Source organism: Lagenorhynchus albirostris, chromosome 8, assembly GCF_949774975.1.
Source record: "Lagenorhynchus albirostris chromosome 8, mLagAlb1.1, whole genome shotgun sequence".
Taxonomy (NCBI): Eukaryota; Metazoa; Chordata; class Mammalia; order Artiodactyla; family Delphinidae; genus Lagenorhynchus; species Lagenorhynchus albirostris.
In genome coordinates, this window is record NC_083102.1 from 98,565,753 (window position 1) to 98,589,332 (window position 23,580).

The 23,580-nt window shown below is 52.1% G+C and overlaps 1 protein-coding gene across 3 annotated transcripts in view; it reads right to left on the minus strand.

Annotated features, from left to right (window-relative positions):
- Nucleotides 1-23,580, minus strand: part of TNS3 (tensin 3) — a 227,344-nt gene that overhangs the window by 35,499 nt on the left and 168,265 nt on the right. For all 3 annotated transcript variants that reach the window (XM_060157465.1, XM_060157464.1, XM_060157463.1), the window contains 3 exons: nt 20,619-20,782; nt 19,507-19,633; nt 19,336-19,419 (listed from right to left, as the gene is read on the minus strand). In XM_060157465.1, coding sequence (XP_060013448.1) covers nt 19,336-19,419; nt 19,507-19,633; nt 20,619-20,782 — 375 coding nt within the window. The remainder of the gene's footprint in view (nt 1-19,335; nt 19,420-19,506; nt 19,634-20,618; nt 20,783-23,580) is intronic.

Sequence of the window (23,580 nt, forward strand, 5' to 3'; positions counted from 1 at the left end):
ACCACGTTCCAACAGAGGGCCAGGGCTTAAAACCCTCCTGTAATCTCACAGAGTGTCTTGTTGTGAGTGGAAAGCCCTATTTCCTGTGGAAGACTTAAAGGCATCCAAGACATCCTCATAGGATCCTCACCTCTCAGAACCCCTAGGGCACCAGGGGAACCCGCATCCATTAACCTCCCACCCTACACAGTAACTGGGGCCCTAGGCGGCCAATTTCTCCCCTAATTTCAGAAGCCAGAAGTCTGCTGTTTTCCAGAGATTATCACTGCTCAGGTTCTAAAGCCAGGTCCCTTCCCAGGCAGTGGTGTCTTCGCCCGGTCCTTCTAAATCACCCCGATTACACAACGTACGCAGCGCCGTGAACCCCTCGTTAGGTGGGCACCGGCCCTCTCAGTTCACACGGGCGGCTCGCTGCAGTACGTGGCACTGCTGCGTAATTTAACCTGGATTTTCCCAACGTGTGCAGAAAAAGCAAGCTTTCTTCATAAATTACCAAGACACTACTACTAATTACTACCTGGGGGCTACCTAACAGGCTTCCTCGGCGCTCGAAACGAGCCCTCAGGGGTATCATGTCCTGGGCAGACCCAGGAAGCTAAGGCTCAGGGCCTGCTCTCACTTACACCCGGAGCGCACACTGTTTCCTCCTTCTAGGGGCCCAGAGATCCACGTGCCTTGGATTCAATGTAAGAGACCCTCTCTCGTTCCCAGGGTGGGCATGGCGTCTTCCCACAGGACAGGGCATCTTCCAGAGGAGGCGGCGCTGAGGGACGGGTACAAAGGGGATGGGTGTCCCTGGCCCGGTGGAGCCGGGTCCATGCTGCCCCTGACCCCGCAGGAACGGGAACCGATGGTACCCCTTCCACGGGGCTGGGGCCTGCTCTGGAGAACTCGTCATCAGGGGTCACGGCCTCCCCACAAGATGACCGTGGGACGCCACTTCCACTTCCTGCCCAGGAGATTTCTGGGGCTGTGGTCTTGGGACTGAGCCTTCCCTTCTTCCCTCTGGGCAGTGAGGTGGCAACAGGTGGCATTCTTTGGTTTTCATCTTTTTATTATAAAACTCTGCCCATGTGCTACCTCAACCCCACCTGCTCTAGGAAACAGGATTCTGTCCCGAGCTAAGGCTTCACATTCTACACAAGGATTTGATTACGGAAGGCCTTCTACTAAATTCCTCTTCCTCACTAACTTTGTTATGTATCTCCTGAACTTGCGTTGGATGTTTCAGGCGTCTGTGCATCCCTTCTCCAACCAGCCAGTGAAGTCCCTGCAGTGAGACGCAGGCCTGCTTCACCTTGGTTTCCACAGTCACCCAGCACATGGTAGGTGTCTGTGCGGTAAACGTTTACCACATTAGCAATGCCGAAAATAATAATGTTGGGGACTTGTGGTTCCGGCCAAGATGGAGTAGCCCCACTCCCCCCCGGTCCTTGAATTTACCACTGCAGCCCTGGACATCACACAACCACACGCACAGGGAACTCTGACAGATGGAAAGAAGGACCTGGGCACCTGGGGAGGTGAGGAAGGACACCGTGGTGAGTTCCTTGGTTTCCTTACTGCCTCCCATAGATCCCAGAACTGTCAGACAAAAGCAGCTCCAGGAAGAGCCTGCTCGTCTAGACAAAGAACCAAAACCAACCCATCCGAAAAGAGCAGCCTAACAGCAGAAAACCTTTTCGGCAATACCTGTCCTATTCCAACCAAACACCCACAGGACCCCCATCCCCCAATGCACAGGAGGAGGTGGCCCTTGACCTCCCCACCAGGCAGGTGTCAGCTGGGCGCAGGGTGAGCCAGCCTCCTTCCCCACCCAGCCTCAGGCCCCAGTGCAGGGGTGCGAGCAGACGAGCTGCATTTGCTCCTCGCCTGTGTCAGCAGGGCCAGCGGGAAGGTGCAGCTAAACATCGAAACATCCACGTGGCCCTGGAACTGCACGTGGGCAGGAACCGCCTAAAGCGAGAAGACCGGATGAAAGAGAATCGAGAGCTCACAGCACAGTATCAAAAAAGTCCAGAGGAAAACCTAAAAGCCACTCATCACACCAAGAACCAGAACGTGAACAGGCATCAGAACCTACAGGACAACTGGAAAACCGTGGGAGCTTCTCAAAGCGTCTGCTCTGAGACAGAGGGACGGCTGGGTGACATCAGGTCTACTCCTACCAACAGACGCACCAGGTAGGGACCCCGAGACCCGCACCTTCCAGGACCAAATCTTGTCCTGGGGGAGACTCTGCTCTCTCACCTTCTCAGAGCTGTCAAGGAGCCCCATGGCATTCTAGAAGCTTCTCTGTGTACACTCAGTCACCCAGGAAAGCCAGCTGTCCCAAGATGCCTGGGTCCTCCACCCAGTTGAGTCCTAATCATACCCTAACCCCAGTCCTTCCAACTCATTCCGCTGTCTCCCACTCCAAGTTTGTAAAATCCTACCACATGCCCTCCCTGCGGCTAAGCAGTCTCAGATATCAGAGAACACTGCTCCAGGCCACAAGTTCCCTGGTATTTAGTGGCAGAACTGGAAGCTGAACTGGTTCCCTGAATTCCACTTCGTCCAGTGCCCTTAAACTTCCATCTGCAGGATAAAGTGGGTGATGGCCCTAAAGGAGGGAACAGGAGCGTAGTCTGTGAAAGGAGGTCTTCTGGAACCCAGCTCCTCTGTAAACTGGGACTCAGTTACCTTTAAGTCACAAGAGAATGCCTGGTATAAAGACTGTCTCAGGGGCCTTCTGCAAAGTGAGTGGGACCGGGGACTCAGAACCAACCCTGGACGCGCCACTGATGGCTGAACACCAGCTTCCACGTCACTTAACACCTTTCAGCCACACACACAAAACCACCGTCACCAGCCAACCTGATTCCAACTCACCTGAGTGGCTTTACGCCTTTGGATGTTATTTTACTGTTTTCTTAAAATATAGGGAAGGGAAACTGAAGGGTAGGAGAGAAAAAAGACAACGTAGGTGACAGTCAGGACGACGGTCAGTAAACACTTCTTAATGTGTAAACTGCTTGCCTAGAATTTATGTTGATCATCAAACCCAAGTCCTACTTTCTTCATGCCTTCAGAGCAATGCTGCGGTGGCTACAGGTGCAGATCTGAATGTCCACAACTTGTAAATCACAGATTTCTCAAAGATGTTTTAAAATCCTGCTTATATCATGCATATCAACATTCTTTACAAAGAGAACGATAATGGAAATCAGAATAATAGCTGCTTTTTGCTGAGTACCTATGACTACATGCCAGGCGCTGTGCTAAGCTATACGCAGCCATCATCTGATTTATCCTCAGAAAAAGGTTTCCATGTGCAAATTTATTACCCCAATCTTATGGACGTGGAAAGAGAGATGCTGAAAGGTGAGGTGAAGAAACTTGTTCAAAGGCAGTCAACTCATCTCTATGACTGGGAAGCTGTGTTCTTTCCACAAGACACCCTTGCCCCGCATTAGGGAGATCTCAAAGTCAGCAGCCTTAATGTAACAGAATAACCCTGTCCTAAAGTCACTGCCTTTTGCCTCCAAGTACAGCGTAACGCTACCTCGGAGGAGCCTGCTGTGCGAGTTCCCCGCGTGCAGAGAAGGCTCGGGGCCTTTGGGAGTAGTCTGCAGCCCTGGGACCACAGCTCCCACTTAGAAAGAGCGTCTGTAGGAAGTGCCCCAGAAGCCGGCTCCTGGGATCCCACCAGCCACCGTCACCAACAGAGGAAGAGAAAGATCTCTCTCTCCTGATAGAAACGGACCAAAACTCTCTTAAATACACCTTCGGAGTTGGAAAAGTATTTCCATCCTAAACAGATAATTTGTAACATATTGATATACATACGGAATTCATGGAAAACTACTCTCGTGTATATACTGCACTAAAATGTCAGGAAACATTTGAACAGACAGTATCATCCACTCAGCTGCGGAGAAACCTCCCAGTCCTAGAAGGGAGAACTTACAAGACTTTCAGGCTGGAAAAAGTGAGAAGGCAGACCGCTCACTGGCCTGGGCTTCCCTTTCTTAGAGGGAGTGTTCCTCTGTTTCCCTCTTGATCACCCTCATCCTTCCAGCTAAGACACACACACAGCGCTGTGTCAGCCCAGGGTCAGCAGAATGATGAACACCAGCGGGGTCCTCGGGCACAGATGCCCCAGGGTGGCCACCCTGATCCAGGCACGTGCCACCCTCAGAGGCTGGGCCCATGGTGCTGGCCCGGCTCACCTCGGGCGTTTCAGAGGTAAGATGCATGGAAGGGCCCAGACACTCTACCGTCTGGAAGCTCCGCTAATACTGTGGGCAGGTTATTTCAGTGACCGTGTGTCTTGTTTCACAGTCATGGACTCTGAAACCCTCCCTCTGATTGCTCCGAGAGTGGGCAACACAACGGGCAAACTCATTCTGAAACCCCAGCTTTGCTCCTGAGGCTGGCTTGCTGCATTTAGTAAAAGCACTGCTTCCCCTAAGAAGCAGGGGCACCTGGGTACAGCCTCGGGGCCCTCTGCCCTCAGGGCAGCCCGAGATCCCTCACCGGCTCTGGGGGTGGACGGACGGCCCTGGAACCGGGCAGGCAGGCTTTCTCGGTTTCAGCAAAAGAATGTGCTGTGCTGGGAAGCAGCCCCGGCTCCGGGAAGCCGCACATCTGTACACCAGGCTTTCCTCTGCCCCAGTGAGTCTCGGCAAAGACAAAGCATGGCTTTCTCCTGGAAGGAGGAGCCCTCCAGGCTCTGGGGCTGCGGCGCTTTGTCCCACAGCCTTCGGACCTGAGGGCTGTCCTCAAGTGACAGGAGACACTGGAAGGGTCACCCTCCTCCCAAGTCCGGTCTCCCCTGCTTCCTGGCCCTGGGACTCTGCATCCCACCTCCTCCCACTACCTCCGTCCCCGTCCCCTCCCCCCCCCACCACCCCAGAGATCAGGTTTCAGCAGCATCGCCCCGGAGACGTGGCCAGAGGCTGTGGAGGAGAGCTGGGGCTGAGCGCGGCGCTTACCTGGGCACCTTGGGGTGCTGGTCAGTCCATAGACGGGCCCGGGAGGTCAGGGGCCGGGCGGAAGGCGCTCCCAGGGCTGTCCCCAGCGGCGTCCCCCACCCACCGGGGCAGGGCGACTCTGGGTTCCGGCGTCCCGGGGGAATCGGGGCGGGACGCGGAACGGCCGCCTCTGAGGAAGCCCATTCAGAGGGCGGCAGGGAAAGAGCTCGTCCGGGGAAAGAATCCGGGCTTGCTGGGCGGCCGCTGGCTGTCGCGGGCAGCCTGCCCACTGAGTGCCTCCAAACGGCAGTAGCCCCGCCTCGCTCTGCTGCGCAGTTTGCTTCCTTTTCATTTCTTTTCCCCTTTTCCCCTTTCCCTGCCTCTAATCTCTTGCAAACTCCCAGCTGAAACCCTCTGCAGCTTAGTTTCAGCCCCAGACCCAGCACTACTCAAGGGACAAGCAGCTTGCGCGCACGCGCGGGGCTGGAGACTCCTGGGGGTCGCCAGCCCCCCCGAAACCGCCCCCTCAAGCGGGCCTCCTGTCCAGGATCTGCGCCTCAAGAGGCATCTCCCCCAAAGGCAGACCTGCTTCCCCGGGATCCAATGCTCACAAAAGAGAAGCTTCCGCAACCGCCGAGTCCCTGGTCAGCTCCGCACTCCACCCCTGCCAGCCAGGGTCCACGCCCCGTCCCTTCCCCCCGGGGCAGAGGCATTGCCTCTCCTCCGCCCCAGTCCCCAGCCCCACGGCCTTCACTCCATCCCCTGCCCAGGGCAGCCTGGGGGACCTTCCTCTTGTCAAACCCTGCAGGTTTTCTTCCTGGCCGCAGCGGCTCCCATGCCCTACCACTCCCAGTTTGCAGAGTCTCTTTTCTAACCACGTAGCCTGTTTCACCTGGCTGGTAGCTTAGTCCACCAACAGGCTGTTGGTGGGTCTAAACACATTCTATCCCTTTCTTCCCTCTTCTCTGCTCATGTTCTTCCGTCTCTCTGAAAGGCCAGCCCCACCATGCAGCAATCTGGCGGACTCCTATATACTCTTCAAAGCCCGTTTCAAATGATCCCACATTTTTATAAGACTTGGGACACTATCCCCCTCATTCAGGTGAGTCCACGCTCTGTCCCTCGTGACCTGAAATCTGACAGTAACAAATCTACATAGCAGAGGAGAGAGGCTCTGTCCCGTGGGCGGCTTTTGCGGCCGAAGCTCCAGGCCGTAGAGACGTGCATTACTAGGTTTACACCCACCAAGCGCAGCAGGGAGTGGGCACTCGCCCCTTGCCTCTCCTGCCTTTCGGGCTGGGCACCGTCCCACTCATCTGTTAAATCCTGGTGCTCATGTCACGTACCCTAAAGTCTTCCCTGAAAGAGAAGGCCCCACATCCCTCCCGGGAGGCCCCTTTCCTGCTCACGGGCTGGCACTAGCACTGCCTCCAGCACACCACGATGGGACCAGGTGCCTGCGAGCAGGCTTCCAGAACACGCTCCAACCACACCGTGCGGAGTCACGCCCGCCGCGCCCTGGTGCGACCCTCGGACACACTCATCAACCCGGTGACAGCTGACAGGTACACGCCTCTCAGCGGGAGAGACAGGCATGCCTGGGGCCTGTGCACTGCAGCATCTGTGACCAGGACAACTCCGGTGGGGATCTACAGACACTTCACAACCTTCTGGAGATCTGTCCGCCCCTTTGCCTTCTCTCATGCTTAGCTGGAGCTACAGGGGAAGAGATTTCGTGCTTGTGCTGCAAGTGGCGGCAATTCTGATGAAAAGTCACATTCGGAAAACTCTTCCCCTAAGACTAGGCTGCCCCCTACCTAGCACCTAGGATCTGGGTCAGCGGGAGCTGGGTACCCATGGGTGCTCACACCTGCAAGGTCACCCACGTACCCCTAGTGGAATCACGGATCAAGTGCAGACACAGACCGTCCATTGTCAGCAATGCCAACCCTCCCCTGCACACGTCGTGCCGGCCACCGAGCCATCGGCCCCTGCTGCCGTGCTCCACACTCCTAGAAGCCATGTGCCTGCTTCCCTTTAAGTAAAAGGCGTCTCTCTCCTACTCACTCACTTATTTACTCACTTATGAGAAAACAGCACAAACTTTCATGTCGAACCTTATCTATGTTAGATGCCGGGACGTACTGATGAGTGAAACACAGACAGACAACAGTTTGGAAGCTACAGAGGGAGAGGGACATAACCCCAATCGAGGCCCCCGTTTCCTGCAGGCTGGGTCCTTACGGAGCCCACCCCACTGGGAGGCACATCCCAGGGCGGGTGAGGGCCGGCGGGCTGTCCCAGGGACGGCCTGGGACCCGCTCCACCGTGGCAGGCGGGGCCGGACGGTCCTCCGACACACTGCACAGTCATGGCCGCATCACGGGAGGTGACCGCGGAACCGTGAAACACTGCTGGGGAGGGAAGGGGCGGAGAGCAACTGTGGGGCAGGAGGGCGAGGCCTGGGCTGCCGTGAGAGGAGCGAGGTGGCAGGGCAGAGAGAGAGGCGACACGCGTTCCTCTTCCGGGGGAAGCCTCAGAAAGCCTTAGCCATCTGGGATGTGAGAGGGAGGGCAGAGAAGCGTGAGGGGAGCCACGGACGCCAAAGTGATGGCTAAAGCACCTGGAAGGGCACGGGGAGGCCAGCAGGGTCCCCCTCGACGGCCCCCTCTTGTGTCTCCAGAGGGGCGTGTGCCGTCCAAAGGCACCAGCTGGTCAGTGTCTTCCAGCCCCCCAGCCCCTGACGGGCCTGCCGGCCTGACACGTCCTTACGGGGGGCCATGTTGTCACCTCTCAGCACTCCGTCCCGCCCAGCGTGCACTCAATGACACGGAATCCAGGGCCGCTGCTCCCCCAACAATGGGGTATCTGCAGGGTCTCCCTTAGGACTCGGTACGTGACACAGCAAAGGAAGCTCAGAAGCCTTATGAGGAAGCTCCTTCAGAGAAAGGCGGCCATGCAGACAAACTGTGGGCTTCTCCCGTGTACACAGGAGGGCAGGGCGGGGACCACCGAGAGGAGATTCCCAGGGACCTGCACGTCTTCAGCACAGGCTCTGCCCTAGTGAAACAGAACGAGAAGGGATCTTAGAAAGACCCCGAATGACCAGTACATCAGACAGGGATCCTCAGGGCCACTCTGACACCCTCCTGCTGCTTTCCCAGGCATTACGTGCCCGCCAGCACCCAGGGAGGCACTGCTCTGGGCTTCTTAAGGTCCAATTCAATGGTCTGCTTTTGCAGAGAAGAAATTAAAGACAAACCCAAAAAGCCATCCCCCAGGACCTCAGTTATACACTGACTTCACAGCAGCCCAACCTCACACTCCTCCAGGAACTCTAACTGTAACATCACACGGTCCGTCTGTCCCAGGGCGTGACCCACGGAGACCTGAGGACACACGACGTTCACCCCAAGATGCCCAGCAAGTGCATGCCGGGCCCTGGAGCATAGGAAAGGTTTTCCTTTGCGTCAAACTATGGAATTCTCATATTCCCCTGGCTTTTGTGTTTTCTATAAACTTGCTCTTTCTCTACACAGGCACCTATGTAAGTGCACGGCACGTGGTAAGAGCTCAAAAAGCAATGAATTCCTCAGTCCGAGCATGACTGTGAATATATACATCCAAGGTGCAGCTGAGTGCTATGCAATATGTATATGCAAAAACATACCAGCCCGTGACAGGATCTCAACCAAACACAAAGCTTCTTTACCTCATCACGGTGGTTTGGCCGGTGCCCCTCTCCGTCAAGGAGGCACCCTAATTTGGGGGTACCAGCTTCCAAAGGCACTGAGCCGGGTGGACCACAGACAGTAACCAAGGGTGAGAGGCAGACGGCAGATTTAAATCTTCACCCTTCTCAGGTCTCCTAATCCAAAATCTTCCCACGTGTATCCAGCAGAACGTGGAGTTTTCACCGGGACTGCCAGCCTGAGGTGACGAGAGTCACAGATTCATTTACCTCACACCATGCTAGGAATCCAGGCAGGGCAGGGGAGCGCCTTTGTAAGGAAAGGAAGAACTGCAAGCGGCAGGGGGTGAGTGCTTCCAGTAAGAAAACACCTCGACTGCTACGGACCAAGGCTGCACGTGCATTTTCTTTCAAGTCGTTCCCAGTTCTCAGAGGCGTCCTATCCCCATTCAGAGGGAAGGTGAAAACACACGGGGCCCGAGTGGTGGCTGGGTCTGCAGGCCTGCAGCCCACTCCAGGGCCGAGACCCACCCACGTCTCCAACCCCGGGGCAGAGCACAACTTTGATAGACAACGAGGCTTTGGAAACGCTTTAATGACAAAGTGCGTTGGGCATTTAAAAACTATATTGCAAGACAAGTTTCTGGTACATTCTCACGTACGTTATCACATACAAATCAATGTACATTTGGTACATTACCATATATATGTAAGCTGAAATCTACCTTCATTTCTAAGAGATGACACCATGCACAGTGCTGCTATGATTATTTTGGCTTAAGTTTAAAAAATGTCTTAAGAGGTCTGCAACTTGTACGAGAGGTGTATAATGGCGACTGTGGGCCCACATGTGTCTGTCACCAAGTCTAGGGCCTGGTCCCAGGTTACTGGCCTGCGGGGCTCAGAATCAGGACAGCAGCAAAAACCCCATTGGAAGCACATCAGAATAACTTTTACACGCTGAGATTCGAGAGCAGTCCACCAGAGGGGGGACAAAGCGAGCTGATAAATAAATTTAGAGGGACTTCCCTAGTGGCGCAGTGGTTAAGAATCCGCCTGCCAATGCAGGGGACACGGGTTCGAGCCCTGGTCCGGGAAGATCCCACACGCCACGGAGCAGCTAAGACCGCGCACCACAACTGCCGAGCCTGCGCTCTAGAGCCCGCGAGCCACAACTCCTGAGCCCGCAGGCCACAACTACTGAAGCCTGTGCGCCTAGAGCCCGTGCTCCACAACAAGAGAAGCCACCGCACTGAGAAGCCCAGGCACCAAAACGAAGACCCAATGCAGCCAAAAATAAATAAAATAAAATAAAAAATCTAGAGAAACAAAGACGCCTTTAAACTCAGAGCACGCAAACAAAAGACGGCATTCAACGCGGTTGGGAAATCATCGGCTCACGTGGGGACACTTCCAAGCCTGCCTGTTTGGTGGATGAGGTGTCAGCACAGAATGCCAACATCTTGTATGTTCTGAGCTTCATCCCACTCGAGTGAATGAGTGCTCTCATCTCTGCAGACTACTGCTCACTGCACATGCACAGGCCAGCACTGCACACTGAGCTCCAGCAGCCCAACACTGATGTTTATTTTTAAATATAGTTTGAAGCTATCAACCTTCCTGTTTTCCATTTTCTAAATCTGGGGCAGCCATGGGGGTAGTAGCAATAGTTACTAACCATGTCAGTCACACGGGGTCACATTCACCAGCAGGCGTCCTTTTGCACAAATCGGAGGGCAAAGTGTATCCCACGTGTATACAGATGTGGATATTCCTATACGTAGTTATATACACATATGTACCTAAATATAAACATGTTATAAATACATATATAAATGTATGAGCTTTGTAGGTTCTGCAAAATTCAAAGTCATCAGGGACATCTATAAATGTCACACACGTTCACATTCAGTACATGCTTTTATTCCTATTATAAACACTCTCGTTAAGTTTGTAAAATTTCAAAAGAAAAACTGAGCTGGGTCCAGGAAGAAAGGGGAGGTCTGGTAGAAACATTTTACAATGTGTCAAGCTTTGAAGAAGGACAACTTTTTTTTTTAAAACAAAAATAAAGCATTGCCTCAAAGTAACCTCTCTCTTTCTCTCTCTCTCTCCCTCCCCCTCTCTCTCAACAAGACTTTCCTGGATATCCCTTTTCTTCCTCCCTCTGGCAAAACATCACCCATTTCTACCCTTTGAATCCAACTCCAAGAGGTCGGGACAGCACTAAGCAAACCCTGTACCCCTCAGGCCAGGGCCTCCTTCCTGCCAGTTCAGAGTAGCCCTGGGTCAGAGGTCTTCCTCCACCTTCAGTCCCTGCCCACAGCCCCAGGCAGGGCCCTGAAAACACCAGTCCTTCTCTCCAGAACAAGGGTATATGAACTAGAAGCTGCAAAATGTATAAAGGCCTTCTCTTGCAGTAAACTAACGTTACAGTTAATGGTGCTCATTGAAGCCAAAAGTCCCCAAATGTTCCCTAAATCCCACTTGTAAAACCGTCAGGGCAAGACAATGTTCTGGAACTAAATAAAGATGACGGTCCTCCACGCAATGAACCGTTCACTTCAAATCGTTCACTTTATGTTATGTGAATTTTTCACTTCAAATCGGTCACTTTATGTTATGTGAATTTTACCTCAACTAAGAAAAAAAATCTCTTATGGATTAGTTGGAAGCTGAGATATAGCAGAAACAAATTTTTAATGAAACATTTCTTCATATTTTTTTCCCATTTATTTTGAAAATATCGTCAAGACTCCTTAGCCTTTCAGCTACGAATGACAGAGTAATTTATATCTTGAACTTCACAATTTTCTCTCTTTTGCCTTCATGAGGATTGAGATTAAATGACCCCTTTACTTAAACTCTTACTAATATTTTTGTTTTCAAGAAACACATTTCCTGCTGAGGCTCTAAGATGTTCTGCGCCCAATTCAATGTTGGGGGTGGTTCCCCACACCAACAAGCAACGCTCCGACACCAGCCGGGGGTCCTACAATTCAACTCAACTCTACCTGGAGACAGCGTCAGAGCCCACAGGCTAAGGGCTCCGTCCCACAGGACTGCCCTCCCTTCAGACCAACCGGCTATATAGATCAGAGGTGGTCACGACCCCTTCCTCAGCTTCCAATAATTTGCTAGAGTGGCTCAGAGAACTCAGAGAAACATTTTACTCACTAGATCAACAGTTTATTCTATGAGGCTATAACTCAGAAACAGCCAGACGGAAGAGGTGCATGGGGCAAGGCATGGGGAAGGGCGTGGAGCTTTCATGCTCTCTCCAGGCATCCCACTCTCCCCAAATCTCCACATGGTCACCAGCTGGGAAGCTGCCTGAACCCTGTCCTTTTGGGTTTTTCTGGAGGCTTCATTATATAGGCAGGATCGAATAAATCACTGGCCACTGGCGACTGATTCAACTTCCAGCCCCACTCCCCTCCCTGGAGGTCAGGGGGGTGGGACTGAGAGTTCCAACCCTCTAATCACAAGGTTGGTTCCCCTGGCAACCTGCCCTCCATCCTTTCCAAAAGTCACGTCATTAACATGACAAACATCGTTATGTTCTAATCACTTAAGAAATTCCAAAGGCTTTAGGAGCTTGGTGCCAGAAATAAGGAAAACCAAATATATATTTCTTTTTACAAATAAGAGTATCACAGACTCACATCTGGCATTTCTAAGGATGGTGGCCCCGGAGACATGTGTTTCCTGGGGTGTCATGTAGGCTGTGTCAGGGATGCACGGAACAGACAGTCCCGAGGGCGGCCATTCCAGGCTCCTCCTTGAGGGTCCCAGGTGGGTAGATCCTGCCGTCTCTCCCCATGGAGCTCACGGTCCAGCCCCTGGTACCAGCTGTCCTGCCAGCACCTGCGGCCGCCCTGCCATCTCCCCCCCGCTACCTGTCCCCAGTCCTTCAAGTTACGGCCTCCTCTTCTAGTTACAACACACTGCTAGGAGAACTCAGCAGTATGTGAATTCATATTTAAGTGTTCGTTATTTGAGTAAACATTTAAATATCCCTCGCTCTCCTGGGGCAGGTACCGTAATTTAAAAGAGGAGCTTGCCAGGCCCAGGCCCAAGGCATCAGGAGCACATGCTGGGGAAGGGCGGGCTACTCTGGGCTCTGGTCCACCCATCACCAACCTCAGCTTGCTTTTTTTTACTTTGCTTGTTGACTGCAGAGGTGAGGGGTTGGTATGAGCCGCCTGTGGCAGCGACGAGCCAGGCAGGCTCCCGGGACCCCTGGCACTGGAGTCTGGGGGCTTAAACTAAGTGCCACAGGACCTGGAGGGACACAGAACAGGATGTGTGCTACCCAGAGCAGAGGGCAAGAGCTGCAGGCAAAGGTGCACTGCCAGGTTCCAGGGGATAACATGGGCCTCTCCTGAGACAAACTCTCCCTCCCTGACCAAACCGGAGATAGGGTCTTGGCCTTTGATGTCTGTCCTCGGAGGGCCCAGCCTTTAGCAAGGATTCTGCTAAGTCATCCCCCCTGCCTGCTCTCTGATCAAGTTCCTCAACTCCTCCTTGATGTCTAAGCCCTCTGCCTGTCCTCAGCAAGATCCTGTTGGGCCAGTTTGGCAAGAATGTCCCTTCCTTGATGTTCCTTAGTAACTTTTCATCCCCTGACCCTGTCACTGCTCTTTGGCTGTATCTGCTGCATTAGGATTTGAGCTCAGCTCCTTCCCCTGCTGCAACAGTACCAAATAAAATCTGTCTCTACCACCTTTCACTGGTGTCCTGCTCTGTTTCTCCCCGACACTTGTCTGCTGGTTGTCTGGGAAATAACCTGACACACCTGGGTTTACACTGACTAAGCGGGTACCTAGTTCAGTTTGATGTAATAAGACACACAGAGGAATTTTATGTCGTTAGTGTTGTACTAACTGCACACTAACTAAAGGAAGCCAGAACACAGCTGCCATCGTAATATTAATAGCAACGAAGTCAGAAATCGTTACAAAGGCCCCAATCCATTCTGCTAGGGTCAGTTGATCACACCACCTGCATCTCCCACAAATCCAACCCACCTCCTCCCACCATTTCTGAAATCGTTTTGATGCTCTACCCCACTGCCTACTCCGACTGCTGCCGTGCATACCGCAGCCGGATCAATGCGTGACAACAGAAGTCTGAGCAGTGGTCTCCCCGTCTCAAGACATACCCCATCTTCTGTGGCTGCAGAGAACAGCTGTGGCTGGGCCTTCTCTCACCCCTCCACTGCCCTCCAGAGCCCCGTCTCCATCCTGTCCTGGTCCGCAGTACCCTCTGCCACAAGGCCCGCCCCTGCTGTATTTCCATCCCAAACGCCCCCCTCCATTCCCCTAGTTAGCTCCCACTTACCCTACTCGCCCGTCAAACCCTCAGACCTCCTCACCAGGTAAACAACCACTACAAATCGGCAGAGTGCCATCGTCCTGTCCTGGGCTCTTCCCTGTCGTGGGATCACTGGGCGCATCCCTGCTGTACCTACTGCACTTCCAGGAGGGCAGGCCTGGGTCTCTGGGCTCACACCAACCCAGCAGAGCACCGCGGAACAGAAGTGCTCAATAATAAACACGGGCAGACTGCACCCAGGTCCACTCCACACCAAGTAGTCCTTCATTTTATACTTTCACTTTTCACTATAGAAAATTCCAAAAAATACGAAAGTAGACAGAGTAGTATGATGAACCTCTGTGAGGACGTCACCAGCTTCAACTACTGTCAACTCACAGCCAATAAATACTGTTTCAACCACAGCCACACCATTTCCCCCAATGGGATTTAAATTAAACTTTTAATGTTGAGATCATGGTACAGTCACACGGAGATCCCCTATACTCTTTATCCAGTTCCCCCCGATGGTAATATCTTACTAAGCTATACCAGGATGGTGATATTCATACAGTCAAGATAGAGAACATTCCCACCCCACAAGGACCCCTCCACTCCCCCTCCACCTTTACCCCCTCCAAACTCCTAGGAAACACTAATATGTTCTCCATTTCTATAATTTTGCCATTTAAAGGATATTACGTTAAGCGGAACCATGCAGGATGTAAACTCTGGGGAATGGCTTTGCTCTGAAGATTCACCCAGGTGTGGCACCACCGCTGCATCAACATTCTGGTTCCTTTTCATGGCTGAGCTGTGTTCCATGGTGTGGATGGACTGCAGTCTATTTATCCACCTGCTGAAGGACACCCAGGTTGTTTCCAGTTTGGGGCCATTTAGAATAAAGCTGCTATAAACATTTCTGTTCAGGTTTTTGTGTGAGTATAAGTCTATTTCTTTGGGACAAAAACCCAGGAGTGCAACTGCTGAGTCACATGGTGGTTGCATGTTCAGTTTCTTTAAGAAACGGCCAAACTCTTTCCCAGAGAGGCTGCACCATTGTCCGTTCCCACCGGCAGTAAATGAGAGTTCCAGTTTCTCCACATCCTCACCAGCATTTGATGCTGTCACTATTTTTATTTTGAACCTTTCTGACAAGTCTGTAGTGATGTCTCACTGTGGCTTTAATTTGCACTTCACTGAAGGCTAAGGATGCTGAACATCTTGTCATGTGATTATTTGCCACCTGCACATCCTCTTGGGTGAAACGTCTCTTCGTCTCTTTTGCCCATTTTCTAACTGGATTGTTTGTTTCTTTACTGCTGAGTATTCACAGTGCAAATATTTACTCCCAGTCTGTAGCTTGTCTTTTTATCCTCTTAACATGTTCTTTCCATAGCAAAAATTTTCAGTTTTAATGAAGTCTAATTTATCAATTTTTCCTCTTACGGATCACGCTTTTGGTGCTAATCTAAGAGCCTTTGCCCAGCCTGGACCCCAAAGATTTTCTCTATTTTCTTGGTAAAAGCTTTATAGTTTTCCATTTTCCGTTTAAGTTTTTGATCCATTATACATTAATTTTTGTATAAGATGTGAGACTTTGGTTAATGTTCTTTTTTTTTTTTTGCCTGTGGGTGCCCATTTGCTCCAGCATTATTTGTTGAAAAGGCTATCTTTCCTTTATTGACTTGTTTTGGCACCTTTTTCAAAAAAAAATTAATTGGGCATATTTGTATGAGTCTATTTTGGGGTCTTCTATTGGTTTCTGTGTCTATCCCTCCACCAACACCACACAGTCTTAGTTACTGTAGCTATATAATAAATCTGGAAATTAGGCAAATCCATTCTTCCCACTTTATTCTTTTTCAAAATTGTCTTAGCTACTCAAGTTCCTTTGCCTTTCCATATAAATTTTAGAATTATCTTGTCTATATCTACAAAAAAACCTTGTCAGGAATTTGATAGGAATTGTTAAAACTATGCACCAATTTGGGAATAAATGACATCTGTACCAGGTTGAGTGTTCCAACCCATGAACATGTCTCTCCATTTGTTTAGATATTCTTTTATTTCTTTCATCAACACTGTGTAGTTTTCAGCATATAAGTCTTGTACATGTTTTGTTAGCTTTATACTTTAGTATTTCAATTCGGATCAATTATAAATGACACTGTATTTTTATTTTTTTATTAACATTTTTCTTTGATGTGGACTATTTTTTAAAGTCTTTATTGATGCTTCTGTTTTTATGTTTTGGTTGTTTGGCCGCGAGGCATGTGGGATCTTAGCTCCCTGACCAAGGATCGAAACTGCACCCCCTGCACTGGGAGGCGAAGTCTTATTAACCACTGGACCACCAGGGAAGTCCCGACACCTGTATTTTAAATTCAGGTTTCTACATGTTTGTTGCTACCATATAGAAATATAATTCATTTTTGAGTGCTTATCTTAATATCCAACAACCTTGCTGAATTCACTTATTTGTTCCGGGAGGTTTTTTAGTAGATTCCTTAGAATTTTCCCCATGGACAATCACGACATCTGCCAAAAGGGACAGTTTTATTTCTTCCCTTCCAGTCTGTTATCTTTTATTTCCTTCTCTTGCATGGTGCCCCTGGAGAACTTCCAGCGTTATGTGGAGCAATAGTGGTGTTAGCTGTAGGGTTTTTGTAGTTGCTCCGTTCTATTTTGCTGGGGTCTTTAGTCATTAATGGGTGTGAATTTTGTCAAATTCTTCTTTTGCATCTATTGATATCATGTGATTTTTCTTCTTTCTCCAGATAATACAGTGGATCGCACTGATGGATTTTCAAATATTGAATCAGTCGTGCATCTCTGGAATAAGTCCCACTTGGCCATGGTGTATACTTCTTTTTATATATTACTGAATTCTATTTGCTTCTGTTTGGTTAAACAGTTTCGTGTCTATGTTCATAAGGGATAATTAGTCTATAGTTATCTTTTTTGCCATTGCCTTTGTCTGGTTTTGTTATCAGGGCAACATGACCTTCAAAGAATGAATTGGAACGTGTTCCCTCCTCATCTATTTTTTGAAAGGGATTATGTAGAATTAGTGTTAATTCTTCATTAAATATTTGGTAGAATTCCCCAGTGAAACCATCTGAGCCTGGAGATTTCTTTTTGGGGAGTTTTAATAAATTACCAATTCAATTGCCTTAATAGTTACAGGGTATTCAAACGGTCTGTTTCACATTGTTTACAATTTGTGCTTATCATTAAACACTACATACGTTGTCTGTAATATTCCCTTATTGTCCTTTTGGCTTCTACAGGGTCTTCAGCAATAGCCCTATTTCATTCTGATATTAGCATATGTGTCTTCCCTCTCTTTTGTCAGTCTTTCTAGAGGTTTGTCAAATTCTTTGATCTTTTCCAAGAATCAGCTCTTCGGGTTATTTTCTGTTTCCCCGTTTATAATTGCACTGCTCTCTGCTTATATTTTTAGAAGAGGGGTGAATGTAGTCCCTAAGTGTGAGCCACCACCATCGCTGTGCCTCAGGGGTCAGCCACCACCCACCCCTCGACTGTGCACAGCACACGGGGCCCCCAGCCAGTGCTGTGTGTGTGTCTCTGAGCTCCCCCTGGGCTAACGTCCTCAGGGACTGCCGAAATGAAAACATGGAGACTCGGAAGGTGTTCTTAAGATTAAACGGCTCCAATTTCACATGTTTGCTTTTTGTATCTGAAATCAAAGCCCTACTTCTTCCAAGCGGACACCTGCACACCCAAGTTCCTTAGACACACTGGCTGCACAGACGCCTAATCCACACTGGATGTGCAGGGCCGCACAGTCACACACGGACATGCTGGCCCACGCAGCCCACGTCTGTCCCAGGGCCTGATGCTCCAGGCCAGGACGGTCACCCCGCGGCGCACACAGGGCACGCCGAGCTCGTTCAGCCCCCAGGCCCTTCTCAAGTTCAGGAAGGGCTTGTGACCTCCACCCAAGGGCCCTAGCGGCCCACATTCGGAGCTGTTAGTGAGTCTGAAGGTTTTCTCTGGTACTTTCCTTCCTCAAGCTTATCATCCACCCTCTACTGCTGTCACCAGCATGTTTCCAGTGAACCTGGTCTTGGAGTGGTGGGATCTGACTGAATTCCGTGTCAGAGGCTGGGCTCTAGCCAGAATCCACTAAATACGTTCAAATTAGCCATTAATCGTGGTCGACTCCGGGAGGAGGGGGCTGTGTGGAAATGGAGGCATGGCCCTCTGCTTCTATCTAAATTATTAAAACACAGAAGAACAGACACACGGCTTCACGTGTGTGAGTCCGTGCACCACACACACAGGAACACAGGCACTTCTCATGCTGTGCTCCTACATGTACAAACAAATGCACCAACACAGCACGCATTTCTTCTTACCCTTCATTTCAGTTACACCTGCTAAGAAAGACGTGCAGTTTAATTCTATGCTAAAAGCAAGTATCTTTGGGAAGAAAACTGGCCCTTCTCTTAAATGACACATGGATCTCATTTTCTCTGGAAAAAGAAGGAAAATGGAGCTAGCTGTCATCACTACAACCTCCCCTGCGTAAGAGGTGGGATTTAAACACAATGTCTGCTTCCCCCTCCCCCAAAAGTGCATCTAATGAGCAGAAGTGGGAACCCTCACTCAGCTTCCCCAGGGCAGAAAAGCAGCCGCATAAGGAATCCACAGTTACAGAGAAGAGCGATTTTAAAGTGTAAGTTCAGCTTGAGCTACGTCCCCTCCCCTCCTGCCCGGGGCCAGGCCCGTCCTGGACTCTCAAGGCAGGTGGGGAATGTCCATACCAGGAAGGGGTGCTGAGGAACCCACCACCGCTGCGTTAACTCCCTCTCCGGGGCCGGTGCAAAGACAAATTCGACCCCGCAAGTATGACACGTGCCCAGGGAGGAAGCAGACCCGTCCAGAAGCGGCCACTCGCTGGGGAGATCCAGGATGGTGGCCGAGAACGTAAGGGGCCAGGACAGGTCTGTGTGAGCGGGCGAGGGCAGCCGTGCCACTCAGAGCAGGGAGCTCGCTGCTCTCTGTGGCCCCCACCTCCTCTGAAAAGGGAGGGTCGGGTGTTCCAGCTTCTTCTTTCAACTCCCAGTAATGCCACAGGGAGTTGAAAAGCACCGATGTGCGGCTGCTGAGAGCACCATGACCCTCCGCATCAACGCTTGAAAGTGCTCAGTGAGCAGAAGAAAACAGAAGCACACCTGCAGGACGCCAGGCAGAGATTCAACACCACTGCTAACCCCAGCGGACTGCACCGCAGTGTCCCTGCACCTTCCCCAGCCAGAGCCACATTGCTGAGATGTGACACACGTGGAAATATTTCTGCATGAGAGGACATCCAGAGCGGAGGAAAGGAGGTGGGTTTCTTACCAGGAGCTCCTTTGTACAGACCGCTGGGGCTGCCCATCTGCGGCCCGGATGGGCTGAACGGAGGATAACGTGGGCTTCTTGTGGCTGGAAAGAGAAAGCAGAGTGACGAGCTGTCCCCTCCGCTCCCTCAAGGGGTGGGATGTCACGCTGCGAGCTCTGCTTCTTTCTTACCATACGGCGTTTCTGGAGATACAGGAAATGCTGGTGTGGGAGAGATGGACTCACTGCCACTGCTGGTTGGAGAGAAGATCCTGCCGTCGATCACACCCAGGTCTGGGGGATACGTGGTGATCACCGCCTGAAATCGGCAGGGGGGCGTTGGTTAGGTGAAGGCCACTTCCAGACGGCTGGGGGCCCCTGGCACCCACTGAGCCAACCCTCGTCTGAGACTGGGGACAGGAGGCAGCGGTGGAAAACTGGAAGAAGCTTCAATAACAGTCAAGGTAGAGGGAAGGGTCTTGTGGTCAACATTACACAGCTCATAAGTGGAGTTAGCAGAGAGTCTGTGCAGCAGAGGGAAAGTGAGCGTTAAGTGAAAAAGGCAGGGTGAAAGAATTGTCACCTGTGGTGTGTCCACAGATACACAAAATACCCAATGAATTAAAAACACAGGCACAGAGAAGAGGCTGGCAGGACGTAGCCCAGATATTAACACTGGTTCTGTGTGTGTGTGTGTTAAGACTACTGGTGACTTTCTTTTCTCGTCTATTCTAGGTTCCAACTTTTCCACCATGAGAGTCAATGAAACCCTAATTTCAAAGGGTTCATCGTTGGGGGGTTTGCCAACCTGTCTTACTTCAATTCTGAATAAAAGCCTTAAGTACGCCTCCCCAAAGATGCTCTGTAGATCTCCCCACGGAGCACACATCCACGTGGACCCGCTTTCTTCCTCCCTCCCGGGGACGCCGGGAGGCCTTGGGTTGGGGACTTGGGGTCCTTTGCGATGACTTCTGTTTGCCCTTTACTGCCGCCGTCCAGCCATGGAGCTCTGAGACCTCTACCCTCACGACCCACCTGCATGCTGGGCCCCTCATCCCCATTCTACAGATCAGAACACAGAGGCTCAGATGACCGCAGTGAGTGAGGTGCACGCCCGCACGGCTCTCTCGGGAGAGCGGGGATCCCACCAGGATCCTGGCTGGTGCACAGCTGGGCTCCCCCCAACACCACCTGCCTTCAGGGAGGAACGTCGTGTGTGAGACGGGGGTGAAGGCGGGTGGGGAACTGAACTGGTGACTTGGGACGGGGCTCAGGCCAGGCTCTGGGTGGCGGGGTGCGTATACCTCCTTGGCGTTGTCTGAAGAGAGAAAAGGCGCCAGGCCTGGGGCCTGTTCCGCACTGGTAGTCTTGCCCCAGCCGCATGTGGAGAAGGCTGGCTGCTCCCCAGCATTGCTGTCATACTGCTCGAGGCTCAGCTTCCGGAATCTTCCGCCCAGCGGCTCGTCACCTGTTAGGAGAGAGACACGTGGGCCGCAGGCGTTTTCATCATGGAGGAGAGCACTGACCCTCAGTTAAAACTGACTTTAAAACTTCTCAGAGGCATTCTTTGTTTTATTTTTTCCAGTTCCAGAACATTTTCATCACCCAAGATGAAACCCCGTCCATGCCCATTAAGGGGAGCGTTCACTCCCTGTTCCCGACCCCCAGCTCCTGGCAACCACTAATTTACTTTCCGCCTCTACGGATTTGCCTATTCCGGACACTTCATGTACATGGAATCACACACTCCACGTCCTTTGCTGTCTGACGTCTTTCACCCAGCGTGACCCTCTCGAGGCTCATCCTGTTACTGTGTGAACTGGCCGTTGTCCATGTTCCTGGCTGTTTCTCCCAGCGTCAGCTCCACCAGGGAATCGTGCCTGGCCGGTTCCCCAGGGCCCGGCACACAGGAGGTGCTCAGGAAGCATAAGGGACAGAGAAAGACTGGGACCCAGGATCGAGGCTTCTTTCCCCTGGCTAAGCGAGCAAGACAGATTCTTGGTGGTGGTCAAGCTTCAAAGAACCCAGGGTGGGCCCCCTGATGGCCACAGGCCCTGGGACTTAGTCTGAGACCTCTGCCCGCATAATCCGTCTTCCCCTTCTCAGGGCATCTGTGGTCAACTTTGGGGTCACATTGCCTGCACCTTGCCTTATGACCACCAAGGAGGTAACAACCACTCAGACCAGAGACACAGAAATCTTTCCTTGAGTCACAAACATAAATACATATCCATTTGCCTACACAAACGGTCACCTTCTTGATATGTTGTCCTGCATCTTTACAAAAAATTGTATCCGTTCTTTGTGACCTCTATGAATCACCTATTTGTTTATGCTCAATCCCAGTATACAGGTATAGTGATATCAGAATTGTTAACCTGTATACTTTTTATTTCAAAGTGTCAGAGATAATTTGTATTTCATAGCTGGTCCACACTGGTTGCTCAGGGGAGCCACGGGGGTTGCTGCATGTGGACGTGCAACCGAGGGCATCCTCAGACTCACGGGGCAGGGAGGAAGCAGCCCCGGCGCCGGCCTACTCCCTCCGGAACCGGCTTCTGGGCAGGACCAGGCACTAGGACGGCACCCAGGGCCCTGGGATACGACCAGGCTGGGTGTGACCTACAGCATGCCAGAGCTGTGTGCGAGCCCTGTCTGCCCACCGCCCGTCAGGGCCAGAGTGGCCCGAAGGCCACACCACCTGCAGAGCTTCAGGGCTGAGTGAGGACCCTGCACGTGACAGCTTGACGCTTAACAGCAAGAAATCCTGGGGGAAAAAAAGCTTAATTCAAGCACCAACAGTCGGCATTCACTGTCCCACTGTCCAGTGCAAGAAATGTCACAGATCCTCAGCCCTGCTCCAACCAACTAAGACTCACTTTATGGGGGAGGGGGGAGGGGTCGGGGGCTGCAATCGATCTGTGGACTCTCACGACTGGTGGTTTGGGAAACCTGCTGCAGGCTGTTAGGATGGCAATGTTTCTATCGATGATATCCTCTGAAAATTCAGACGTGTTAAGGGTTTCCCCTACAGTTCAGATTTAAGCGATGTAATCCCTACAACTGTGACGGTCACGATGACACTGAATTTAAAGGTGGGGTTTAAATTACCAATGGCTCATCTGGAGAGACTCTGCCCGCGGCTGTGAACACACTGTCACGTGAGCACCCCGGCAAGCGTAGTGCCCCTCCCTCAGCAGGGCCTTTCAGAAGCTGCGTGGAATTCAAAGGCTGCCGCGTGAAGGGAGCTCCGTCCACAGAGGGAGAACACTCAACAGCTGTGTCCAGTGAGGAGAGGAGTGCGACTCCTTCGCGGGCGCCCCCCCCAAACCCTCCAGCTTCCCGAGGGTCCCTTCCTCGGACAGAGGCCAGCCGGGCACAGCCCTCCGTGTCACACGGGAGGACATCTGCTGGGTGCCATTCAGCTGGTGACCCAGTGGGCGAGATCTAAACCCGGTCTCCGAGTGGCCGGCCCCTCCCAGAAGAATCCTTCCACCCCTCCTGACATCCTTCCTCCGTTTCCAACAGCTGTCCGCTAAGACCCGGCCTGGAGGGGCGAGGGGAGAGGGCATTAGGATTCGGGATTTGGAGGCTCGTGTCCACCCTCACCAGCTGGAGGACAAGCCGCAGGGCATCCTCCAGCCCCCGTTTCATTATGTGAAAAACGAGCACAATGCTCGCCCCCTTTTCTCCCCTGCAGAGAAAAACTGGGCTGAGGATGACATAAAATGCGTTTAACACATGCACACTGACACAGCGCCACCACCGTCCTGCGGTCCTCTTCCGGGTCCCTCCTCGGGTTCCCGCCCTCCACGAGACCGGCGCTGCAGGACTGGCCCAACGGCCACAGACCTGCCCCCGGATGGGCACGTGGAGCCACCGAGGGAGCGGGCACCGGGAGGCGTGAGGCCGCAGGGAGAGGCTGGCCCCCCGGAGGATTGGGGCCCAGGCACGGGCTCGCATGCTGTCACCGGGGCAACAAGGGTGCAGAGTGGGGACAGAAGGGGCCTGTGCGAGCCTGGCTGCCCTGAGAGGCGGAGCGCCAACGCCCTCCTCCAAGGCTGCAGGGGTTACACAGAGCACGGAGCACCTCATCCAAAGAAACACCTCCACCCAGATCGCGCACTGACACCTGCAGCCCATCACAGCCAAGAGATCCACAGCCCGCGCTGCTGCGCTGCCCCAAAGCCTTCCGGACAAGGGATCTGGGGACGGGAAGACAGCTTCTGTTCAACGTGCAGGATAATAAATGGTGTTCTGTGGAAA